The 24,602-nt window shown below is 40.6% G+C and overlaps 1 protein-coding gene across 6 annotated transcripts in view; it reads left to right on the top strand.

Moving 5' to 3' along the window:
- The window catches only part of E2F3 (E2F transcription factor 3), an 84,921-nt gene that overhangs the window by 50,935 nt on the left and 9,384 nt on the right, over window positions 1–24,602 (top strand). For 2 of the 6 annotated variants that reach the window (XM_061147524.1, XM_061147526.1), the window contains exons 2-4: window positions 20,597–20,708; window positions 21,928–22,129; window positions 23,510–23,668. In XM_061147524.1, coding sequence (XP_061003507.1) covers window positions 20,597–20,708; window positions 21,928–22,129; window positions 23,510–23,668 — 473 coding nt within the window. Of the gene's footprint in view, window positions 1–20,596; window positions 20,709–21,909; window positions 22,130–23,509; window positions 23,698–24,088; window positions 24,156–24,602 lie in introns of all 6 variants that reach the window. The other 4 variants (XM_061147523.1, XM_061147525.1, XR_009693635.1 and 1 more) reach the window with 4 other exon arrangements.

Below are 24,602 nucleotides of genomic sequence, written 5' to 3'. Positions count from 1 at the left end.
CCCTGAGGAACCCAGGGAAAGAGCTTGGGAAATGATCCAGAGGTTGCTTACATACCCACACACACACATTGGCCATTCAAGTTTAACGGTTGAAGCAGCTGGGGAGAGGGCACAACTGTGTTTGGCTACAAAGTCAGTCACAAATCAAGAGACTTTTGCTCTTCTTAAATTTCTGCTTCAGGATCTATACAGCTTTTGAAGTGTCTTTATTTTCATAACTAATCTAGTAAAAATTTCTGGTGAATTTAGCACTTCCCAGGGTCTGGTTAGAACCCTCTTATGGAAGGGATCTTGCTCAGAAATGTAAATACAACTGAACTTTATTAGTAGATGAGGTTTCAGAGATGTTCACAGGCATTAAAGCTCTGGAACAGTATTATAGGGATCTTTCTAGTCCTCTCTTCACTGTGTACAAACAAGGAAACTGAGGCCCAGAAAGCTCTGCTGCTTGGCCAACGTTTCTTGCCCTTCCTCCACAGTCTCACTGTTAAAAGAAAAACCTTTTTTTTAAAGTTATATTTTGTGAACTGACAAAAAGAATGTTATACTACTATGGTAGAAATAGCAGTAATGTATATGTTCCTGTAGCTTCTTATTTTATTCCCCTTTATAAACCACTCTGAGAATATCAAAATAAAGAACGTTCTCCAAATTTGGAATGTGACTCAAATAGCCCTCTTTTCCTCTCTGCTTTTTATGAAGTGGCTGCCTACACTGCACATGTCTTTCAGTGAGCAAATTCAATTGTGAGTACAAATAGAGATTTTTGTGAAAACTCAGTGTCAGTTCATGAGTTGAAAAAAGTACCAAATTACAGGATTCATTAATAATATGTTTAATAAAAACTATCCAGGTTTTTTTTCTTTCGATTGGTTCCGTTTATTCTATAAAAATCTTAACATCCTCAGGTCAGTAAACGTAACTGGTTTGCAGAGATCAGGAAATTTGACTTATCACACAGATAAGTTGTTATTTTTAATAACCAGGTACTTATTGCACCTTTATAATAACTAATTGTGGAAAAGTTTAACACAAGTTATAGGAGTCCCTAGATGAACTCTGAAGTGAGACCTCCGGCCATTCTTTAACGTTCGCCAGAGGTCCTAGCTCAAGAAAAGCTATGCATTTCCGGTTTGTGACCTCACGTTGCTCACCGCGAGATTTCCTGGCCGAGAAGCCGCAGGAGGAGGATTGGTGAGAGGTCGCGATGCAGGTACCACTTCAGAGATGAGGAGCGTGCTTGTGATTCGCGCTTCCACCATGCCGGCATCTGGAAGTAAGTTCAGTCGTTCCTCGGTTTCCCGGGGAGATTGGGTCCAGGACCCTTGCGTATACCAAAATCCCTGGATGCGGAACCCACTGAGCCAGAGGGCGGACTGTATACAGACTAAGGGAGAAATTGTTCTCCAAGTTGTCAGGTTCAACTTGAGTCATTTTCGTGATCTCTCTTTTTTCTCCCAGTTAACATAATATCTATCGAGATAACATCCAGGGCTCCGAATAAGGTACATAGGCTAGAGGAAGTAAAAGATAAAAGGGGTTATTAAAAAGAACTCACTTGTAAAAAAGGAGACAAGCTCCATTGGCCCCTAAAAAAGAACCTGATTTATTCCACGACTGAGCTTAAGCGTTGTTCAGATAAATCGCTGCTTTTCCTGTAATTACCAAGCTGCTGAATAGAGCCAGGTCCTTGATAAGCTTTACAGTTTGTTATTGATTTTCATCATTACTAAAGGTTAACATTTATCATCATCTCCTATACAATGCAGTAGCTTTTTTTTTTTTTAACTCGTTGCGATAAGAAACATCTTTGCCCACATGCTCTTTGAATTCAGTATTATCAAGTTTGTATGCTTTTAGAGCTATTGTAGCACCAGTGTTCAGTCCCACGTTTTTCATAGCATTTATTCCTAGTATGTTTGCAAGATCTTTTTATGTGCGTTTGGGAAATGAACTGATTTCATATGTATTCATTAGCCATCACTGCCATAGGCCTTTCTGTTTGATTTTCTTCTGGACCTCAAAGGTAGTGGCTCATTATGAAGTAGAAAAAGCTAAGACCTTGTTCTGAACCTTTCCTGGGTAAGTGAAAGGATTCTGAATTATAATCTCTATCAAAATGTTTGCTCATGTTAATATAACAGGGAATTAAAGTCCATTTCGTGTGTCAGAACCTGAGAAGTCAAAACTGCAAAAGTGAGTGAGAGAATTTGACTCCTTTCAAAGGGTTATATCTTTTTCTATCTTGATGGTTGTTTTGTTTTGCCCTGCAAATCTAAAAAGAGAGGATCCATGCTTTGTGTTCCCCAGACTGAGGGCTCTTTAAAACCTAGGTCAGGCAGCACCTACTCTTCAGGAATTGCTCCGCAGCTAAACCAGGGCCCCCACTCAGCCAGCCGACTCCTCTCCTCCCTTGCCTCAGACCATTTCTCCATTTCTTCAGCTTTAGAAAATTCACTAGCTGTCCTACTTGCTGAGAAATTTCTATTCTTTATTATTTAAAGAATAAAAATTTAATGTTTAAAGAATAGAAATTTAACATTGAAAATTCAACATTTTAAGAGTGTTGAATTCTCATCTTAGAGCCGATACATGTCTTATGGGTATTATTTTATTCATTTTCCAATGAATCCATTCTGTCTTTTAAACTCTGGTAAGTTTCTCAAGAATAGGTAGGCCTGTTGGTAAAATTCTGTCATTATAAAGCAGGTAAACTTGCATTTCTTTGCAAGTGGGTAGTTCATTTAAAATAATTTGTTCCCCAGAAACAGGAAGTTTCTCTAAAAGTTATTGGGGAGGAAACAGAATAATGAGGGTCTTCTATCATGTGCTCCCTGTCTGGGTGTTTTAGGGTGATTCTCCCATCTCAAGAGTTGTTTAATCCCATGTTTACTTTGTTGGGGATCAGATGAATTGGGATCTATGTTAAATTTCCCATAAGTGTTCGCTCTTCAGTGATCTAGCCACGAAGAACACCAGTGGGCGAAATGAATTTACAGGGGTTATCTGAAGAGACTCACTAATCCCAGGATAACCTATAAAAACCAAGACTCCCTTATTACCATTATATGGAGAGACTACAATCAGCCCTTCCTATCCACAGGTCCTCCATTTACAGATTTAACCAACCTCAGATTGAAAATATTCTGGGAAAAAATTCCAGAAAGTTCCAAACAGCAAAACTTGAATTTGCCATGCACACCAGCAACTATTTACATAGCATTTACATCATATTTACAGATTTACAGATTTTATAAGTGATCTAGAGATGATTTAAAGTATATGGGAGGAATGTACATAGATTACATGCAAATACTATGACATTTTATACAAAAAAATTGAGGGTCCTTTGATTTTGGTATCCTGGTTGAGGGGCAGAGGGGTGGGGAGGCAGTCCTGGAACAAATCTCCCTGTGGACACTGAAGGACAAAGGAATTCCGAAATTCTCTAGTTACTACTGTATTATGTTTAATATTATGCTTCTAAATAGTCAGTGTATCTGAGAATTGACATCACTATGTTCACATTGGTTTTGTTTTTTTTTTTTTAATAAAAATAAATTTTCATCTTAACAAGTGAAAAATTTGTCAGAGGACCCACCTTTCCTTAATTAAAATAATCTATATGAAAGTACACAGTAGGCATTGGATAATCAATTTCCTTTCTGAAAATTTGAAAGTTTACCTAATTATAGGGAAGCAGAGAAGTGATATTATAGAAATGGTCAATAATCCTAAAACCTGAAGGCTGTCATCCCCTTTTTTCTTCCTTTCTCTTATCCTTCCATCCTTTTCATAGACTTGATTCTTTGTCAGTCTTCACGGAGCTTCCGCCCACCCTACCTCCCAGAAGCCCAGCCATCCCAAAACCTCATCATCATAAGGGCCAGGGCTGGCTGGCCCTCACACTTCTCATCTTTAATTTCTAGCTCCTCACATTTGTCATTTACAAATTCCTGGTCCCTAGGCATTTTTGTTTTTAACGTTTCCTCTATTAATATTCTTTTTTAATCAGTTTTTAAAGTGAATCACAAGGTAGAGTATTATGATACACCTTCTAGCAGAAGTCTATAGATCCTACTGCCTTCCTTCACCCCTCACCTTCCTTCTCGTCGATGGACTTCCACTTAGGCCTTTTCTGTGTATTTTCAATGGTGGTGGTTTTTGCTTTTACATAGGATACCATAGGGCAAATACTGTTCTGACTTGCTTTTTATTTTTCTCTAACTAGATAAAGACAAAGGTGGATTTCACCATAAAATACTGCAGCTACATAATGTGGGTGTATAATGTAATGTTTTACCTAACCATTCCTCAATTAATGAACAACAGACATTTAGGTGTTTTTTTTTGCTTGTTTGTTTTTTTAGCTTCCCCCCCCCCACACACACACACAGTTAAATACATTGCTGTATTTAAATCCTTGTACTTACCTCCCTGTGCATATGTTTTTAGTATATCTCTAGGATAAATTGGTTCTCAGAAGTGCAATTGTAGGGTCAAAATGATGTGCGTGTCTAAAATGTTGATCACACTGCCAGATTACCCTCCAAATTGTTGGGCATGTACCTACTCTTTTAGTAGCCAACTCCTGTTCATTGTGTAATTTTTTTAAATTTACTGTAAAATGTTTCAGGTGCAAAGGGTACAGAAAAATAGCCCCATGTAATAACATGAACATTTTAAGAGTGCTGAATTCTCATCATAGAGCCAATATGTGACTTATCAGTATTATTTTATTCACTTTCCAGTGAATCCATTCTATCTTTTAAACTCTGGGAAGTTTCTCAAGAATAGGTAGGCCTGTTGGTAAAATTCTGTCATTATAAAGCAGATAAACTGGCATTTTTTTTGTGAGTGGGTAATACATTTAAAATAATGTTTCCCAGAAACAGGAAGCCTCCATGGAACTTATTGGAGAAAAACCAATTAGAATAATAATGGGGGGTCTTCTAATGCCAAAGAAGCTGAAGTTGCATGGTGCTATGATGACCTACAAGACCTTCTAGAACTAACACCAAAATAAGATGTCCTTTTCATCATAGGGGACTAGAATGCAAAAGTAGAAAGTCAAGAGATACCTGAGTAACAGGAAAGTTTGGCCTCAGAATACAAAATGAAGCAGGGCAAAGGCTAACAGAATTTTGCCAACAGAACACACTAGTCATAGCAAACACCCTCTTCGAACAACACAGGAGTTGACTCTACAATGGACATCACAAGACGGTCAATACCAAAATCAGATTGATGATATTCTTTGTGACCAAAGATGGGGACACTCTATACAGTCAGCAAAAACAAGACCAGGAGCAGACTATGGCTCACATCATGAACTCCTTATTTTCAAATTCAGACTTAAATTGAAGAAAGTAGGGAAAACCACTGGACCATTCAGGTATGACCTAAATCAAATCCCTTACGATTATACAGTGGAAGTGACAAATAGATTGAAGGGATTAGATCGGGTAGACAGAGTGCCTGAAGAACTATGAACAGAAGTTCATGACATTGTACAGGAGGCAGTGATTAAGACCATCCCCAAGAAAAAGAAATGGAAAAAGGCAAAATGGCCTGAGGAGGCCTTACACATAGCTGAGAAAAGAAGCTAAAGGCAAAGAAGAAAAGGAAAGATATATCCATCTGAATGCAGAGTTTCAAAGAATACCAAGGAGAGATGAGAAAGCCTTCCTAAGTGATCAATGCAAAGAAATAGAGGAAAACAGAATGGGAAAGACTAGAGATCTCTTCAAGAAAATTAGAGATATCAAGGGAATATTTCTTGCAAAGTGGAAGTTGCTCAGTCATGTCTGACTCTTTACGACCCCATGGACTATACAGTCCTTGGAATTCTCCAGGCCAGAATACTGGAGTGAGTATTCCAGTATTTCCCTTCTCCAGGTGATCTTCCCAACCCAGGGATCGAACCTAGGGCTCCGATATTGCAGGTGGATTCTTTACCAGCTGAGCCACAAGGGAAGCCCAAGAATACTAGAGTGGGTAGCCTATTCCTTCTCCAGCAGATCTTCCCGACCCAGGAATCAAACTGTGGGCTCCTGCATTGCAGGCAGATTCTTTTATGCAAAGGATTCCCATTTCATGCAAAGATGGGCATAATAAAGTCAGGGATTCCCATTTCATGCAAAGATGGACATAATAAAGTACAGACCTAACAGGCGCAGAAGATATAAGAAGAGGTGGCAAGAATACACAGAAGAACTATACAAAAAAGATCTTAATGACTCAAATAACCAGGATGGTGTGATCACTCACCTAGAGCCAGACATTCTGGAGTGTGAAGGCAAGTGGTTAGAAAGCATCACTATGAACAAAGCTAGTGGAGGTGATGGAATTCCAGTTGAGTTTTTTCAAATCCTAAAAGATGATGCTGTGAAAGTGCTGCACTCAATATGCCAGCAAATTTGGAAAACTCGGCAGTGGCCACAAGACTGGGAAAGGTCAGTTTTCATTCCAATCCCAAAGAAGGGCAGTGCCAAAGAATGTTCAAACTACCACACAGTTGCACTCATCTCACATGCTAGCAAAGTGATGTTCAAAATTCTCCATGTGAGTCTTCAACAGTACATGAACTGAGAACTTCCAGATATTCAAGCTGGATTTAGAAAAGGCAGAGGAACCAGAGATCAAATTGCCAACATCTGTTGGATCAGAAAAAAAAGCAAGAGAATTCCAGAAAAACATTTTCGTTGACTACGCTGGAACCTTTGACTGTGTGGAACACAATAAACTGAGGAAAATTCTTCAAGAGATGGAAGTACCACACCACCTTACCTGCCTCCTGAGAAACCTGTATGCAGGTCAGGAAGCAACAGTTAGAACTAGACATGGAACAATGGACTGGTTCCAAGTTGGGAAAGGAGTATGTCAAGACTGTATATTGTCACCTGCTTGTTTAACTTATATGCAAAGTACATCATGCAAAATGCTGGGCTCGATGAAGCATAAGCTGGAATCAAGATTGCTGGAAGAAATATCAACAACCTCAGATATATAGATGATATCTTTCTAATGGCAGAAAGCAAAGAGGAACTTAAAGGACCTCTTGATGAAGGTGAAAGAGGAGAGTGTAAAAGCTGGCTTAAAATTCAACATTCGAAAAACAAAGATCATGGCGTCTGATCCCATCGCTGCATGGAAAATAGATGTGGAGACAATGGAAACAGTGACAGACTTTATTTTCTTGTGCTCCAAAATCACTGCAGACAGTGGCTGCAAACATGAAATTAAAAGACGCTTGCTCCTTGGAAGAAAAGCTATGACCAACCTAGGCAAGGTATTAAAAAGCAGAGACATTACTTTGCCAACAAAGGTCCATATAGTCAAAGCTATGGTTTTTCCAGTAGTCATGTATGGATGTGAGAATTCAGCCATAAAGAAGGCATCGCACTGAAGAATTGATACTTGTTTTTTTTTTTTTTTAAGAATTGATACTTTTGAACTATGTTGTTGGAGAAGACTTTTGACTCCTTTGGATAGCAAAGAGATCAAAGCAGTCAATCCTAAAGGAAATCAACCCTGAATATTCATTGGAAGGACTGATGCTGAAGCTGAAACTCCAGTACTTTAGCCACCTGATGCAAAGAGCCGACTAATTTGAAAAGACCCTGATGTTGGGAAAGCTTGAAGGCATGAAGAGAAGGGTATGACAGAGGATGAGATGGTTGGATGGCATCACCAACTCAATGAACGTGAGTTTGTGCAAGCTCCGGGAGATGGTGAAGACAGGGAAGCCTGGCGTGCTGCAGTCCATGGAGTCACAAAGAATCTGACCTGACTGAGCTCTTGAACAACAAATAATTCCATCTGGCATAATTTCTTTTCGCTCGAAAGACTTCATTTAATATTTCTTTTAGTGCACATATACTGGTTAAAGTTTTTTTCAGCTTTTGTGTCTCAGAAAAAAAATCTGTTTTGCCTTTGGATTTTGAAAGATATTTTTGCTTGGTATGGAATTCTGGTTTGACAGTTTCTTATCTTTCAGTGCTTTTAAAGATGTTGCTCCACTATCTTCTGACTACATAGTTAGAAATGGGAAAGTTCCCATCATTTTTATTTCCTTTTTTAACTTGTCCTTTTTTTTTTAATCCCTCTGGCTGCTTTTTGGATTTTCTCGCTCTGTCATTGAGTTTTGAGCAATTTGATTGTGATGTGCCTTGATACAGTTTTCTTTATGTGTTTGAGATACTGGACTTCTTGAATCTGTATGTTTATGTCACTCATGTCTCTACCTAACTTTTTGAACATATGGAATATAGTTACATTAACTTTTACATATGTCTTTGTCTACTATTTCTAACATTTGTGTTGGTTCTAGGCTCATTTCTGTTGCTTGATTTTTTTTTTTTTTTTCTCCTAAGTATAGGGTGGGATTTTCATGCTTCCTTGGAAGCCTGATAATCTCTGGTTGGATAACAGTCATTGTTGGGTGCTAGACATTTTTGTATTTCTGTAGATATTCTTGAGTTTTGTTTTGAAATGCAGTTTAGTTTCTTAGAAACAGTTTGATCTTTCAGGTCTTGCTTTTTTGGGTGGGACAAGAGCAATGTTTATTCAAGGGCTACTTTTGCCTCAGCAATGAGACAACACTCTTCTGAGTTTTCTACCCTATACCTCATGAATTATGGGTAGTTTTGTTGTTGGTTTTTTTTTCTTCCAGCCTGAGAACAGTTGTAGGAACAATGTGTCTATGGTTTCAGGCCCTGTGGGAATTCTCAACAGTGTTTTCCATCCCTTTTGGGTGTTTGTTTTTCCTAGACTTGATTCGTGTCTTCACATGTATCAACGGATCAGGGGTCTGCTGAATTCAAGGGACCTTCTGCAGATTTCCAAGATTCAGCCTTTAAATAGTTCTTTCCTTTTTGGTCCTTTGTCCAAATTGTAGCTATTTTGAACTCCCAGACTCTAAGCAACATCTTCTCAACTCAGCCTTCACCTGGGTTCCTTCCTGCAGCCTGGAAACTCCCAGCCCTCAAATATAGGAATTGAGTTTGCCACAAAATGAAAGTTGAGTGAGCAGGAAAGCAGCACTTTTTGGCCATCAAGTCAATTGTACAGACTATTGCTGACATGATTCGACACTAGCAGATGTTAGCTTTATGTTCTTTGTATTTCTTGAAGTAACACTTTACTACTTTAAGAAGGAGTTCTTCAATTAGTTCTTAGGGTCATGAATCTTCCAAAACCATTCTTACTTCTTGAAGTCCATTTATTAATATCTTGCTTCTGTACCAGGAGATAGTTTGTGAATCTATGTCCTCCAGAGCCAAGTGCCCTGTCCCTTGAACCCTGGGTGATAATTAAACACATGCTGTTTTTCTGAGATTTAAGGTACCAGCACTGTGCTGCAAGCTATTTTAGCAACTATGTTTTGAAGCAAGCTTCTGTGAACTCACCAGTCTAGATTCAGAACAATTACCCTCATGTGTTAACAGTAACTCAATGGGAGAAAGATTGCTGACATTTTTTGGTGCTAGTAATGAAACAATGAATTACTACTCTCTAAAATTGGTCCATCAAACCCATGGTAAGAATTTGTTTATTATCTCTTTATTACATCTATAAACTATCTTTTTAGAGGTGAATGGTTGAGGACATAAAAAGAAGTACCTTTGTGTGTTTAATTATCATTGTTTTCCATGGATGGGATGAGGTCCAACTATTCAAATGGATGGCTCAGAGTTGCTTTTATTTTTAGTACTTGTTTTGAGTCCTCACAGATAACATTAAGCATGATAGAGATGTAATTTCATTAACCCAAAAGATGATTGGCTTTGTCACTTCATAAAATTTTAGTGTTTGGTATGAGCAACATAGATGTCCTTTGGTAAAACATAATGAAAATTTGTTAAGATGATAATGATTTATCCTGTGAGTCCATAGACTGTGGCCCAAGGCCATATCTGTTCCACTGCCTGTTTTTAAATAAAGTTTTGTTGGAATAGAGTCAGGCCTGTATATGTATGTGCTCTGGTTGCTCTCTTGTTACAACAGCAGATTTGCGCAGTCACAGCAGAGCTGTGTCCCACAAGGCCTGAAATATTTACTGCCTGGTCTTCCTGGTTTATTCCACTGCTGATGAAAAGAGGTAAAATCTGAAGGAAAAAAACTAGGAATTGGAAAGGGAAGTAGAGATTAAATAGTACTCCAGTGAGAGCAGCAGAATGAGAGCCTAAGTTTCCTAACTGCCCATCACTGAATATATTTTAAATACTTTTGCCAACCTCCAAATTGGAAATTCAGATGTCTGAAGAGAAGAATTCTTGAATTCCATTTTATGGGCAATAACTACATATTCAAGTCTAGCAATCATTTAAATTAAAGAAGAACACATTATGAATTTGGTAATATGAATAAATGTAAAACTGTCTTTTAAGTTAGCAATTTAATTGCACAATTTTCCCTGTCATTTATTTTTCTGTAAGAGCATAGAAAATTCAGACTTTGAAGGGAGCAATAAAGCTTAAGCATTGCAGAGGGGATAAAAATTTTTTGCCCACTCTGATTTAGAGACCTCTATGACTCACAGATAAAAAGGGTCATCATAGTGTTTCTTATTATTAAAAGTATTACTCACTTTTTCTTATTTCATCTGAGTAGCATTAGGTCTATATAACTTATTAATCATTACTTTGTCTTAAACTTCTTACCCATTTACTCTTAGTTTGAGATATATAACCAGACAGACAGATTGACAGAATTAATCTGTTAAAGGTTTTCAGAGGTCTTCACTTTTTAAGAACAGCATATTATTAGGGGTAGAAAGACATTAGAGCTTCAGCTCCTATTTGCAAAAGAAACAATTGCCTTTATTATGTGGGTCCGTTTACTGATACAAAGTGCCAAGCACAGTGCCTTATACTTAGAGACACAATAGTGTATGTGTCAATCCCAACCTCCCAATATATCCCATTCCCCAATTCCCTGCGCCCGCTCTCCCCACCTCGCTCAGTGTCCATACGTCCTCTACATCTGTGTCTCTATTTCTGCTTTGCAAATAGGTTCATTGGTACCATTTTTCTGGATTCCATATTCAGGCATTAATGAATGTACTTAGTGCCACTGAACTATAGTGTTAAATATGGTTAAAATAGTATGTTTTCTGTTATGTGACTTTCACCACAATTTAAAAAAAAACACCTTAAAAATAATTAGTGGTATTAGGCTTTGCTATTCATGAAACAAGAACAACATGCTATGAAAATAGGTTGAGGGAGCAAAACAAATGTCCCTGGAAATTAAAAATCTAGTTGCCCTTTTTTTTTTTTTAAGTCAAATAAAAGCTAAATTTGGTGTAAGCAAGTAAGTAAATTTGATGTTAGTGAGTAGAACAACAACAACAAAAAGACATGGAAAATAGAAGATAAAAGCTTTAGAGGATCAATCCAAGAGCAATAGGAATTCCAGAAAGATTAGACCACAATGAGAGGGAATGGCTTACAGCATAAATATTCCTCACAACTGAAGGCCAAACATGTAGTTTCTAGAAGCCCACAGTAAGTGAAAAAAAGATGCACACCTATGTGTTGTGAAATTTTACAAGTGTGAGACAGGCCTGGAAGCTTTCAGGGAAGTTAAAAATCGAAGAGCTTCAAAGAAATGAGAATCTGTGACCGCAGGTTTCTCATCATCTACTCTGGATATCAAAAGCCTGGGAGCAGTGACTTCAGAGTCCCGAGGGCTGCTGAAGGTCAACCTTCAATTCTTAGCTTAGACAAACTATCAAGTGTGAGGGTGGAACATAACGTTTCAGGTACATAAGGGCTCAGATTTTCTCTTCCATACTACTGTTGGAAGGTGTTCCAGGAAAACAACGGATTAACAGCGGGACCAGCAAACTGACTCTGTTGCAAGCAATAGTACTCAACTCTGGCCAGCTTAAGCAGAAAAGATGTTTATTGAAAGGATATTGGATAACTCCACTGAATTGTCAGGAAGATTAGAGAACCAGGCTTGGCAAACAGGCAGAAACAAGGAAGGATCTGTAGCCAGAACCACAGCTAAAACATTTCACCGCAGCCATCAGCTGCCGATCTGCTATTGTGCTGGAGCAACTCCAGATTCCAGATCCAGAGAAGGTGTATCTGCCTGTCCCAGCCCAGGGAACCCTAGCCCAGGTTCTCGGGAAACGGAGAGAGGACTGGGAGTCTTCAGTTTCTGTGGTTGATTCAAGAGGGGGGAATTTCTCCCCTACCCGTCTTGAGTTCCTTTGGCTAGTGTAATGATTTAATTGACACAAAACAGATTAACAGAGGAGGGAGGGGGGGAAGAAAAAAAAAGCAATTCATATGCACGAGGTCTCAGAGGCCTAAGGTCCCCAAAGTGACCAAAGCAGGCTGTTTATCATTTTAGATGAAGAACCAATTTCTTGTGAAAATTTAACCACAAAGGGGCTTGTGCTTGGGGTAACAACCTGATGAAGAAGTAACAAAGTTTGTTTATACGGCTTCTTTACCCTTGAATTCCCTAATTCTGGTGATAAGGAGGCTTTCTATACCTTCATATGAGAGAGTATTTCCCACTTTAATGGGGAATGGGGTGGGGGTTGGGGGAACAGATAGGGTTTTTTTTTTAATATATTTTTTCCCATCTATTTCCCCAAGTAACTTTATTTTTTAACTTAAATTTATTTTTAATTGGGAAATAACTGCTTTATAGTATTGTATTGGTTTCTGCCATATACCCACATCAATCAGCCATAAGTGTCCATGTGTATGTCCCCTCCCTCTTGAGACTCCTTCCCACCTCCCACCTCATCCCACCTCTCTAGGTTGTAACAGTCAAGTAACTTTAATTCAAAGTTTTTAAATATAGAAAGGAAGGTAGTCACCAGTTCATAAGTAACTCACTTCTGTTCCAAGAGTTGTACGTCAGTTTAAGATCTCTTCCTTTAGAAACACTCTTGTGTTTCTAAACTTGTGGTACAGTGTACCACAAGTACCTGGTTAGATTCCCAAACTAGTCCACGAATACAAGTTAGAGTGAACTTTAAAATGCCTAGATCTGCTGTTTACAAATGAAAAGAAGCAACATGGTCAATTTTGGGGTCCATTCTAGTAGTCCAGTGAGAAATGATGAAAGGATTTGGCTGGGGCCGTGAAGCAGGCGTGGAGGGGGACACCTGAAAAAGAAAAGAGACTTTTCTGCCCACCAGACGTGCGTGGCTGGAATGTGGGACGTGAGGCGGCATCTCCACCGAGAAAAATGCACACTGGCTACTCCCAGTGCCAGGTGCTCACATCTGAGCTTCCTGTGTGCTGTTCATCAGTCCTCGGAGATATGGTTTCTGAGTAGCCTTCTCATCTAACAGCTACTCTTGATAGATTCTAAACCTAACCTGTTGCTGGAAAAAACTCCTGGGAAGACCAGAGTTCTTCCTCTTAGGTAACCTCATGTTCAATGAAAGATGGATGCTGGCAGTGTGGTTATTAGTCTGGTACTTCAGGGACGATGATCCGGCCCTTTTTTCATCCTCTGCACCCAAGCTCCCCTCCTCACCCACCAGCCCCTCCAAACGAGGGCCCTTGCAAGTCACTGTGCTTCTGGTGCTTGGACAGCCTGCTTAAGGCCCCCAGCTCCCACTCCCTTTTTAAATGGTTAACCAGGTTGAGTTAATATGTAGTCACAGCTGGAAACTAGGTATTCTTTTCTTAAAATCCCCCTGCCCTAACCCACTGACCTGATGGCCAGAATCCAAGTGAGTTTCGAGTGTGATCTGGTCTCGAGCTGGAGATCGCCTCCTTCGGGTTATTTCACTGTTGCGTTGAATCTGGTCCTCATGCTATTTATTTAAAGTCTGTTTTCCTCTTATTTCCCTCCCTCTGTTCAGAATGCCCTGTCTTGCCCTTGACTTTGAGACAAAATATCTCTAAATTCTTTCCTTTGCTCAGATCTGTTAACCAGGGTAAAGGGAGTTTATCTTAATGTTCACAGAATGATTTTTTTCTTGATTTATCTTTTTTTCCCTATGACTCAGTTGAATGCTAGATAAGAGTACCCCTTCCCTTCCCACCATGAAAATGGGATGCCTGTTCTGGTAGCACACCCCCATTTTTGTTTTGAACCAGTACAGTACCCATACACATTGAGTGGGTATAAACCACTAGACGTCTTTTGTTGAACTCCAGATGGAAGTGATTTTTATTTTTCTTTTTATGCAAGAAACCCACAGTCACTTTAAAGTGACTTAGTAATATTAAAAGTTAAGAAGAGGACTTCCCTGGAAGTCCAGTGGTTAAGACTCTGTGCTTCCACTGCAGGGGGCATGAGTTCTGTCCCTGGTCAGGGAACAGTGAGGCCAATAAATAAATAAATCCTTTTTTTTTTTAAAAAGTAAAAAACAAAAAGTTAAGAAAATAAAATCACTGTAATCCTACCACCCAAAGATGAATACTCTTAAACTGTTTTGTTATTATGTATCCTTAGATACTTTCTTTCTATGGATATAGTTTTCCCACAGAAGTAGTAAATCTTACTGGTTACTGCTTAAAAAAAAAAACTTACATGCATAAATGTACATTATTAATTGCGTAACATTCCATTATATAAATGTAGAATAACTTCCTGAATTTTTCTTCTGAGATTGGGCATTTATGTTGGACATATGTGGAAAAGTATAAATATTCAAGAAACTGGGTGTGCTGTTTTTAATAGACAAACTGTAGAAACAACATAAATGTTCTCAGAATATACTCTGAAAAGTGGAAGTGTTAGTTTGAAAGATATAAATTTAATGTGTATACAGACACCTGAAATCCAACCAAATATTATAGAACTATAAACATGAAATCATTACCTCATATTTAATTTTACTTCTTAGACATAATCTCCATTAACATTGGATGTGGATCTTTTTAGACTTCTCTCCTCTGTGGATACATGGGAAATTTCATATTGAGGTCTATAGTTTTATAGTTTTTTACCCCTATGAGATAATACTATACATATCCTTTTATAACCTTAATTTTCCCCCTTTATAAATATGTCTTAAAAAAATATTTCCAAGCATGTAGATGTATGTATATGTGTGTGTGTGTATGTATATATATGTATATATTTATCTCTTCTATAGATTGGTAATGTTGGAGCTTTGTGATTTACCTGCCAAGAAACTTTGGAAATTTATTCCTCAAGTCATTGAAAATAAATACGTCAGTTTGATTGAGTGCATACCATATGCAAGACTTTGGGGAAACTAAGCTACTTAAGATCTGAGCTCATGGTCCAGTGTGGAAACCTGGAGAGTCTAGTGTTATGATAGTGAAATCATGCCCCGACAGCTCAGAAACCACTATGGCAGCAAAGGAGGGACATGTCAATCAGTCCAGGGAAGTCATGGTCACTGACAAGCTATTTGAACAGATTTGAGTTCAGTCCTGGTTTCTGTGATTTATTAACTGAGATTTTAGGTAAATCCTTAACTTCTCTGCCTCAGTGCAAGATGGGTTTAGGAATGCCTAGCCCACGATGCTGTCATGAATATTTATTGGGGAAGTGGTTATAGCAGAGGAGTGTTGAATGCCCATTAGTAGGTGTCTGTCTTAAGTAAACAAATCATGATATATTTTGATGGATACACTATTATGCAGCTCTAAAAAATAAAGTCATTCTATGTATACTGATAAGGACCAAACTCCAAGACATTATTAACAGTGTGTGGTTTGGTACCATTTGTGTAAAAAAAAATTTTTATAAGGTGTGATGGTTTAAAATTATATGTACTTATATTTACACAGCTTATCTAAAAGGATATCTAAGTAACTTAGTAATGCTTGCCTTTGAGGAAGGGAATTGGGGATCGAGAATGGGAGAAAGACACAACATTGAAAATCAACTATCCTCAATAAAAATTTTAAAAGGAACAGAAAAGAATGGGAGAAAGATTAGCTGTCCAGGTATATCTATTTGTGCTGCTTGAATTATCTTGTGCGTTTATTATGTAAAGGAAAGTTTTTTAAAATTATGAATAAAATAAAACAGGTTTATCATAAAGTAAGATGGTATCAGTTTAATATAACTTCAAATATTTTTATATGCTAATCTTTCACTATCATTTTATGGAATGGTTATAGACACAGACTTTGGAGTACATATTTACTGACTGGGGATATTGGAAAAGTTATTTAAGAAATCTAAATCTCCATTTTCTCCTGTAAAGTAGGAAATTATATTAACCATTTTATGGGGTTGTTGTAAAAATAAGATACATAGTCGAGTGGAAAGCGATGAACCTGTTATATGATATATTGTAAGCACTCAAATGTTGAGTGTGCTATAGTTAATACTAAAAGGCTGTATCTAGGACTCTTGGTTGCAAGTGATAGTAATCTAACTGTTGTCATTTACCAAAAAGGGACATTTGTCAGCTCACACAAATGAAGGTCCAGGGTAGCTCTGTCTTTGGGACTGGTGACATCTAGCAACCCCTTTGAAGGGACTCAGTCTCCCTTCAGCTCTTAACTCTGCTTTCTTCTCTGTTGGCTCATCTCCTAGGGAGCTCCAGGCTCATGTCCTACCAGCCTAATAACTCACAGTGAAAAGAACCCAGTACTTTCCAACAGAAATCCCGTTACTGACTGTTTCATCCTGCTTCTGTCATGGGCCCATTCATCAACCAGTCAGGTTAGCCAGCCGACTGGACCATGCTGTTGGGTGGGCCCAGATTAAGGCCACCCACCTCTGCAACCTTAATGGGAAGAGCCAGCCTAAGATGCTGAGCAGTGTCAGGCATTTTGTTCTCAAGCTTGGAGACAAAGAAACCACCTAAACTAAGAACTGTGAAGAAGTTCCCCAGATGAAAAAATAGGAGCAACAAGGTAGACAGAAAGCATGGATGTTCCCCTCAGCCCACGTTACAGTTACTCCCGTTATTTTCATGTGTATATTTTCTGAAACGCTTGATGGTGCAACTCTTCCATACAGAGTCATGTCACCATAGTTGGGGCTGAGGTCCTGAAGTTAGCACATACTTCCTTTCCAGTAAAAACCACCCTTGATAATAACAGCTCAGGAAGATGCTGCATGGCTCATGGTCAGCATTTACTCCTCCTCAGGACCAAATGGCTGGGCCTTCTGTTAAGTACCATATGTATTAGTTGCTTTACTGGTAGGGGGCATGTAATATGAAGATCCCTTTATAAACAGGATAGCTCTCCGTTCAGCAAGACGTTCACACTAAGAGCAAATAAATACTGAGATAATCAAGAGGAGATTTTCCTCTGCGCTGATGCTCTGCCCAGGGTAGGTGGAGGCTACCTGCCCTGTTCAAATCCTCCCATCTGGCTTCTTGTTTGTTTCAGCAAGCATGTGTGCTCGAACTTGCTAAGGTAACCATTAAAGTAATGTTGCTGCATCATATATCAAAATGTGGAGCCCTTCCCCCAAAAGAGTCTAGTTATTGTGCCTGTCTTAAGATCTAGGACTTGCACAAGTTATGTGTGGTTCAGTTGAGTCCCTACTCACTGCATAGTGGAGGAAAGGTAACAGAATAACCGGAAACTTCCATTCGAAAAAGGGGAGATCACACACGGAGGTCACCTCCCGAAGGGTATCATGTCCTCCCCACAGCAGAAGGCTTTCTGGAGATGTGACCTGCTTGTGGGGCCAAAATGGCCACTCTGATTTCTATCCTTTGGGAGGATTTTACTGAGGGTGCCCTTCTTTCATAGCTCATTCACAGGCTTAGTGATTGATTCCCTTAGAGACGGAGGTCTCATAGGCCATTGCTTTCTTGGGTGCCTTTCAAATTGAGCCGATTTTCTATCTAGTATTGAGATTTGGTCCACTCTGGTTTGGTGCTTGGTTACCAAAGTCACACAGCCTGACTAGTTCTGGTCCTTGAAGTTGAATCTGAGTTTCTTAGCAACAGATCTCAGAATTTCCCCCAGCCCGCAGCCTACTGCTTCCATGAACCTTAGCCTCAGAGCAACTAGAAACAACAGCCTAGGATAGGGAAGCAAAAACGAGTATGTCCCCAGGCTGCTGGCCAGTGGATGGTTCTTTATTGAGGAGTCAAGGAGGATGCAGCCTATAGGGTGCAGGAGTTTAGGATCCCAAGCTCTTTTCCCATTTTACTTTCCTTCTGTGGGCACTAGCCCGGGCAGAGAATACAACTCTCTTAAGTTCTTGGATTCATTTTTACAGAGAGAAAGCATCTCTAGAGCAGAGCTGTAGAGCTTTTCTCCTTCTCTACATTTAGGTAAGCCTCAAATGAAGCTTGTCTCTCCCAGTAGTAATTTCCTGAAGACCACAAGAAGTGGCCCCCACAGAGACCGTTGTGACTCAGCCATTCTGCCTACCTCACCTTCCTTCAGGAGGTCCTTCCTTCAGAAGGCCCTCACGAGACCTTCAGGAGCCCAGCTCAAAGTGCTCTGAGGAAGAAAAGAGGCTTTATTGGCTAGTGTAACTGAAAAGTCTGGAGAAGACCAACCTCATGTCCTGACCCAGAGTTCTGAAGGATGGCCTCAGGCTCCCATCTCTCCTTTTCCGCACTCCACTTTCCCCTGGGGAGGCCTCATTTTCAGGCCGCTTCCAGCTAATAATTTAACCTTACTAACAAGCCATACTCCTTCCTAGCAGTAGTTCCAGAAAACTTCCTTGGGTTGCCTTGTTCACCCAGGTTTGGTCCTAGGTCATCTGACTCGATTCACTGTCGGGGAGGGTGAGGATGGAAAGAAAGACCAGCCCAGTCAGGGTCACCTGTGTGCGCGGATACAACTGCGTGTGGGAAGAGATGCTCCCCAAAGAGCAATCAGGGAGCTTGCCCGATGAAGAGGGGATGTTTGCTGGGCCAGCCAAAGCAACAGGCCCATACAAGGATTTGACGGACTATTTGGGAGCAGATGATGACATGCAGAGGGTTTCCCAGGTGGCGCTAGTGGTAAAGAACCCACCTGCCAAGGCAGAAGGCATGAGACGGGGGTGGAGGGGTGCGGTGTTCAATCCCTGAGTCCGGAAGATCCCCTGGAGGAGGTCATGGCAACCCACTCTCAGTATTCTTGCCTGGAGAATCCCATGGACAGAGGAGCCTGCCAGGCTTTGCTAGTCCACAGGGTCATACAGAGTCGGATATGACTGAAGCTGCTTAGCACGCACACAAGGTTAATTTGCTAATTGTCATTTCTGGGCCTTTGGAGTGATGATGTTTAGCTCAACACTGCTCAGTGGAAAGATAATGTGTGCCACAAACGCAGGCCACACTATAAAAAGATATACATGTGTGTATGTATATAGATATGGAAACAGGTAAAATGATTAATAGTAAATTATTTAATAATTTATAAAGCCAAAACAGCACCATTTTAACATGTAATCAATATAAAAAATGATTCATGAGCTCTTTCACCCATAGTTTTTGAAATCCAGTGTGTGTCTTAAATGGACAGCACATGTCAGTTCACACGAGCCTCCTGTGGCTCATGGCCACTATAGTGAACAGAATGAATTTAGCTGATAACTTTTCCGTAGAGAAGCTGGGTATGTGTCATCAGCTGATAAGTTGTTACTTCGGTGTCTACGTCATGGGGAATTATTTTGAAATTGTGAATCTCCTCATTAGAAGAATCCGCCCTGAAATGAGCCTAAATGCACATTGCCGTGTGGGTGTCTAGTTGGTACCACCCCTGTCTGAACGCCCTTCACACCCATGCAGTCAGCACTCAGCAATTACTTACTTAATTACCTGGCTTCTCTCCTGGTCGCTACACACTGGGAACCAATGGACTCTCTATCTGTCTTGCTTAGCTCTGTTCCCTAAGCCCAGAGCCCAGTACACAGAAGACCCAAAGTGGATATTTTTAAAGTGAAAATCAGATGAAAAAGTTGGGTGAGGAGTTACTTGTTTGCCTAGGTTGGTAACAAAATGCAGAAAGTAATCCTAGTGGAAGCCCAAGATTGAGTGTTTGTGGTGTTTTTTATTCTGATGAATGACCATTTGTAGTCTGTGACTAGTTGTGTTCCTGTTCAATTACTCTTTCTTTCATTGAATATATCAATATATGTATATATAGAGAGAGAGACTGTATGTGTGATTGAATACTTCAGAAACCTAGGCTCTGTGCCAAGCCCTAGGTATGCAGAGATAAATGGGAAACAGTCCCTGCCTTAAAGGAAATGAGAAACAGATAAGTAAAATAACTCTTATATCCAGCAAGTGTTATGATACCAACAAACACAAGAGTGTTTGGGGGAGTACATGGAAAGGGGTTCAGTCCAGGTCAGAGATGGAGGTAGCAGCCGAGGTTTGCTGGGGGAAAGTGAATTAAAGTTCCACGGTGCCTGCGGTATTCTCAGCCTCCAGCCCCATGCCTGGCACGTGTGTTGAATCCATGAGTAAATGAACAAAGTGGCTGCAGAGCCTGAGCCTGAAGGATCGCTGGATTTGTCCATCTGTGCACAGGAGGTGAGAGCCCCGCCTCAGAGGGTTCCGGGGAGCCCCGGCTGCAGGCAACTGAGCCCCAGAGGAGGCTGAGGGGCCCAGGTTAGGGCTGGTGCGAGCCTGCTGCATTTGGCAAGAGCCAGGCCGCAGCCTCACTTGTGACCGTCCACGTGACCCGCGACCAACAACTGTGCTGTCTTATTCCAGGCAAAGCGCAGGCTGGAGCTAGGAGAAAGCGGTCAGCAGTACCTCTCAGATGGTTTAAAAACCCCCAAGGGCAAAGGACGAGCTGCACTCCGAAGTCCAGACAGCCCAAAAAGTAAGGATTCTGTCCTCTCTCCCTCTCCCAGGTGGGAGCTTCCCGACTTTCAGAGCTTGTGGCTGAAGGGACGCCGAGGTGTGGGCAATTTTGGCATGTTTGGTCCTTTTTCATTTCTGTCTTTGCCTGTCCGAAAAAATAAATATAATGTCTGCAGACACCCAGTGAAAGGTTTACAGAATGAGTCCTGTTACCTGTATGCGGACTTCAGGGGAGGCCTCTGCTGATGTGCGCAGTTTCATTTTTCACCTCCGAATGCAAACTCTTTGGCACCATTCTGTAGTCAAAGTAACTTTTAACTCTCCTTCATGGACCTTAGTTGAGGGACCAAGGCCAGCTGGGTGTTAGGTGTTACCTCTGTTGGCCTAAATCTCTAGCTCAGCATATGGCAGCATAAGAATTGATGGAGACCAATGAATTGCAGCTAGTTTGTGTTTTCATCTACACGATCATTGTTTCTTTGAGAGAAAAGGAGGTTGTAAATAGCTAAATCGTCCCTATGTCTTGGCATTTAATGTGGAGGCTAAATTAATTTAGACTTCATCCTCTCCTAACCTGTAGTTTATGAATTAGGCAGTCCACAAAGTGTGTGTCATACTCAGTTAAACCCTTGACCTGTATACCTATAAGAGAATAAATACAATATTAAATGGGGATATTTCATACCAGAGGGATGGGGAGATGGGATTGAAAGACTTTCCTAGGCATTCTTCATCTACATTATTTGAAAAGTTGGTGAGCAAGTTATATGCAAACAGATAAAGGAGTCTGAAAAGCCAGTTAGGATGGGTCTGTCCTCAAAGGCTGGCGAGGTTCACAGTCTGAACCCGTTGAGTTAGGCTCTCTGTGTGCTGATTCCATGAGGCTACAGCACTTTTCATTCATTCAGCAGATAGTTTTGAACACCTACCATGTGTGAGATACTTCACTAGTCCCAGGGACTAGTCAAAATAGAAACTACCGAGAAATTGACAGTGAAACACTTTCATCAAATAGGAATTTTTACATCCCTTCCCTTTCTAATAAAGCAGTTCATAGCTTTCTATGACTCACCGAAAACATCAGCAACAACAGCTTTGCTTCTGACGCTAACGGCTGGGCTGCTGGGGGAGCGGGGGCTTGCTTGACTGCAAAGAAACCCTTCATTTCTTTACCTTTCCCTGTATCCCCCCCACCCGCTCGGTTTTTGTTTTTCTTTAAGCTCCAAAATCTCCCTCAGAAAAAACACGGTATGATACATCCCTTGGTCTGCTCACCAAGAAGTTCATTCAGCTACTGAGCCAATCCCCTGATGGGGTCTTGGATTTGAACAAGGCAGCAGAGGTGCTGAAGGTGCAAAAGAGAAGGATTTATGACATCACCAACGTCCTGGAAGGCATCCACCTCATTAAGAAGAAGTCTAAAAACAACGTGCAGTGGATGTGAGTATGGGTCACCCCCCCCACACACCCCCCAGTTCGCTGGCTCTGGGCTGGGGTTGGGGATGGGGTTCTTTGCAAACTGCAGCAGGGTTTCTCCCAGCCCCAGCTTTCACTCATGCCCACACTTCATTCCTTTTTTCTCCTACTCTCTTCTTCTCTCTCCTCTCTTCCCTCCTCAGTTCCTTAGCCAGAAGTTCAAAGTCTCTTTACAAAGAGACCTTCTGTTTAGATGATGTCATAGATAAAAGGATTTATATTCAATTAACCTCAAGCAAGGGGATCCTGGGATTAAATAGGGCTCTGCAGATGTATAGTAACACGCTGTTCAACTGTCACCATGATATCAGCATGTGTGCTCCCATGTAATCTAATAGATGCTTACACAGGTCTCTGGCTTGTCTCTAATAGGAATTGAGAAACTATCTATGGCTGTGTATCAACACATACGTGTATATACACAGTATCTTTATCCATGGTTCTCACTGCAGGTTAACTCACTTTCTGTGTAAATTAAGTCAAGACTTAAATGCCTTGGTTCCTTCTGGAAAGCCGAGATGATAATACTTGTCACCTACACACCCACACACATGATTAAATGTGTGATCACGTCATTTGTGAATTATGGACAGAGAATCTGAACACCCAGTATTTGAGAAGCAACTTCCAAAGCATTATTAGAGGGAATAAGTCTGTTATGGGTTGACTTTGAAAAAATACTACTTCGAACATAATAAAACGAACAGGTAGTTTTTTTGTACTTTTTGGAATTTTGTGACGATTCAGTAACCCATTTTAGACAGCGGTTGAGACAGACCTATTGGGGATTGGTCTTTGTTCTTGCATCCACCACATCTGTGTTTCCTTAACCTCCTTTTCCTTTTTAGTTGTTGGTATAAGACCCTCAGAAATTACCTAGGTTTTTCATGCTTTTTTGGGATGATGTTTGGTTGAATTTTTGAACCATTCCATCTTTTCCTTCCAGTCTTTCTACTTTGCTGTTTCTTGCCTTTCCCCCTCCCATTTCTTTTCCCCGCTGGGAGGCACATGGCGGGAAGAAGAGCTGCCTCCTTCTGCCTTTTGAATTTGAGTCTTCTAAAGAAACAGGCCTCCTATGGAGGAAAGAAACCTGAAAATAGCAGTGTTTCTTCACTTAATTTCTATGGTGTGAAAAGTGAAGGACCGTATGTATAAAAATATATATATATAAATGTTCTAATTTTAACACTTGGCTAACAAGCAATGTGACCTCCTGCATCAAGAGGGGACATTTACCCGAAGGACCATTTCTCCCAGCCCTCCCTTTCACTGCCCCCCTCCCCCAACATCCCCCCGCCTTTGGCCTGTTGAACAGCCAGGCAGAGTCTGTGTTTGGATTTCCAGGGGCTGCAGTCTGTCTGAGGACGGGGGCATGCTGGCCCAGTGTCAAGGCCTGTCAAAAGAAGTGACCGAGCTCAGTCAGGAAGAGAAGAAATTAGATGAACTGATCCAAAGCTGCACCCTGGACCTCAAACTGTTAACCGAGGATTCAGAGAATCAAAGATATCCTTTGTGCCACCTGTTCAGTGGGGGTCAGTGCTTTCTAGACTATTTCCAGAGTTGACCATCTGACTTTTATGTGCAAGGGAGAATTTTACCCTAGTTTCGTTCAAGTAAGTGGGGGGGTGGGAGGAGGCGCGTGTATGTGTATTCGGTATTTATGAAATGATAGTTATTAGACTGCATCCTATCACCTCTCTTTTGATAACCAGGTAGGAACTGTTTTTTAAAACGTTTTATTCACGTGTGGTTGGGACATATGGGTACATTCATAGCATAGGGCAACACTATTAATGAGATCCATAAGGTATCAGTATTCATATTACTGATAACATTCAGCAGATTCATCGTAGGCTTCCCAGATTTTGGATGGGTATTAGCTGTCATTGTTGGGGTTCTCATATTCTATTTTCTTTTCATCAGATATTGGAAGCAATTGGAATTTATTGACTCTGTGTGACTGAACTATAGTTGAAGGAATTGAAAGAGTGTAAGAATTGTTCTATAATTTTTAAAGCACATTATGGTGGCTCAGCGGTAAAGAATCTGCCTGCCAATGCAGGAGAGGCGGGTCAGATTCCTGGGTGGCGAAGGTCCCCTGCAGAAGGAAATGACAACCTACTCTAGTATTCTGGCCTGGAGAATCTCGTGGACAGACGAGCCTTGTGGGCTACAGTCCATTCGGTCACAGAGTCAGACATGGCCGATCGACTAAACAACAGCGCTGAAGCATAGCACTGAGGACTGATTTCAGAAGCACCCTAAGGCTTAAGAAATCTCAGTGTATCCATTCTTCTAGTCCTTGGAAGTAAAAGTATTAAAAAGTCAACTCTTTTTCTTAACTGGCTGACAATCTGTTGACTACCTGAAGGAAACTTACTGGTCATCACTTCACGTCAGACCATAGGGGAGAGTGATTACTTCATTGTGTTGACAA

This window comes from Dama dama, chromosome 7 (assembly GCF_033118175.1).
Source record: "Dama dama isolate Ldn47 chromosome 7, ASM3311817v1, whole genome shotgun sequence".
Taxonomy (NCBI): Eukaryota; Metazoa; Chordata; class Mammalia; order Artiodactyla; family Cervidae; genus Dama; species Dama dama.
Note: the sequence above shows the minus strand (reverse complement) of the source record. Positions and strands in the feature narration are given on the sequence as shown.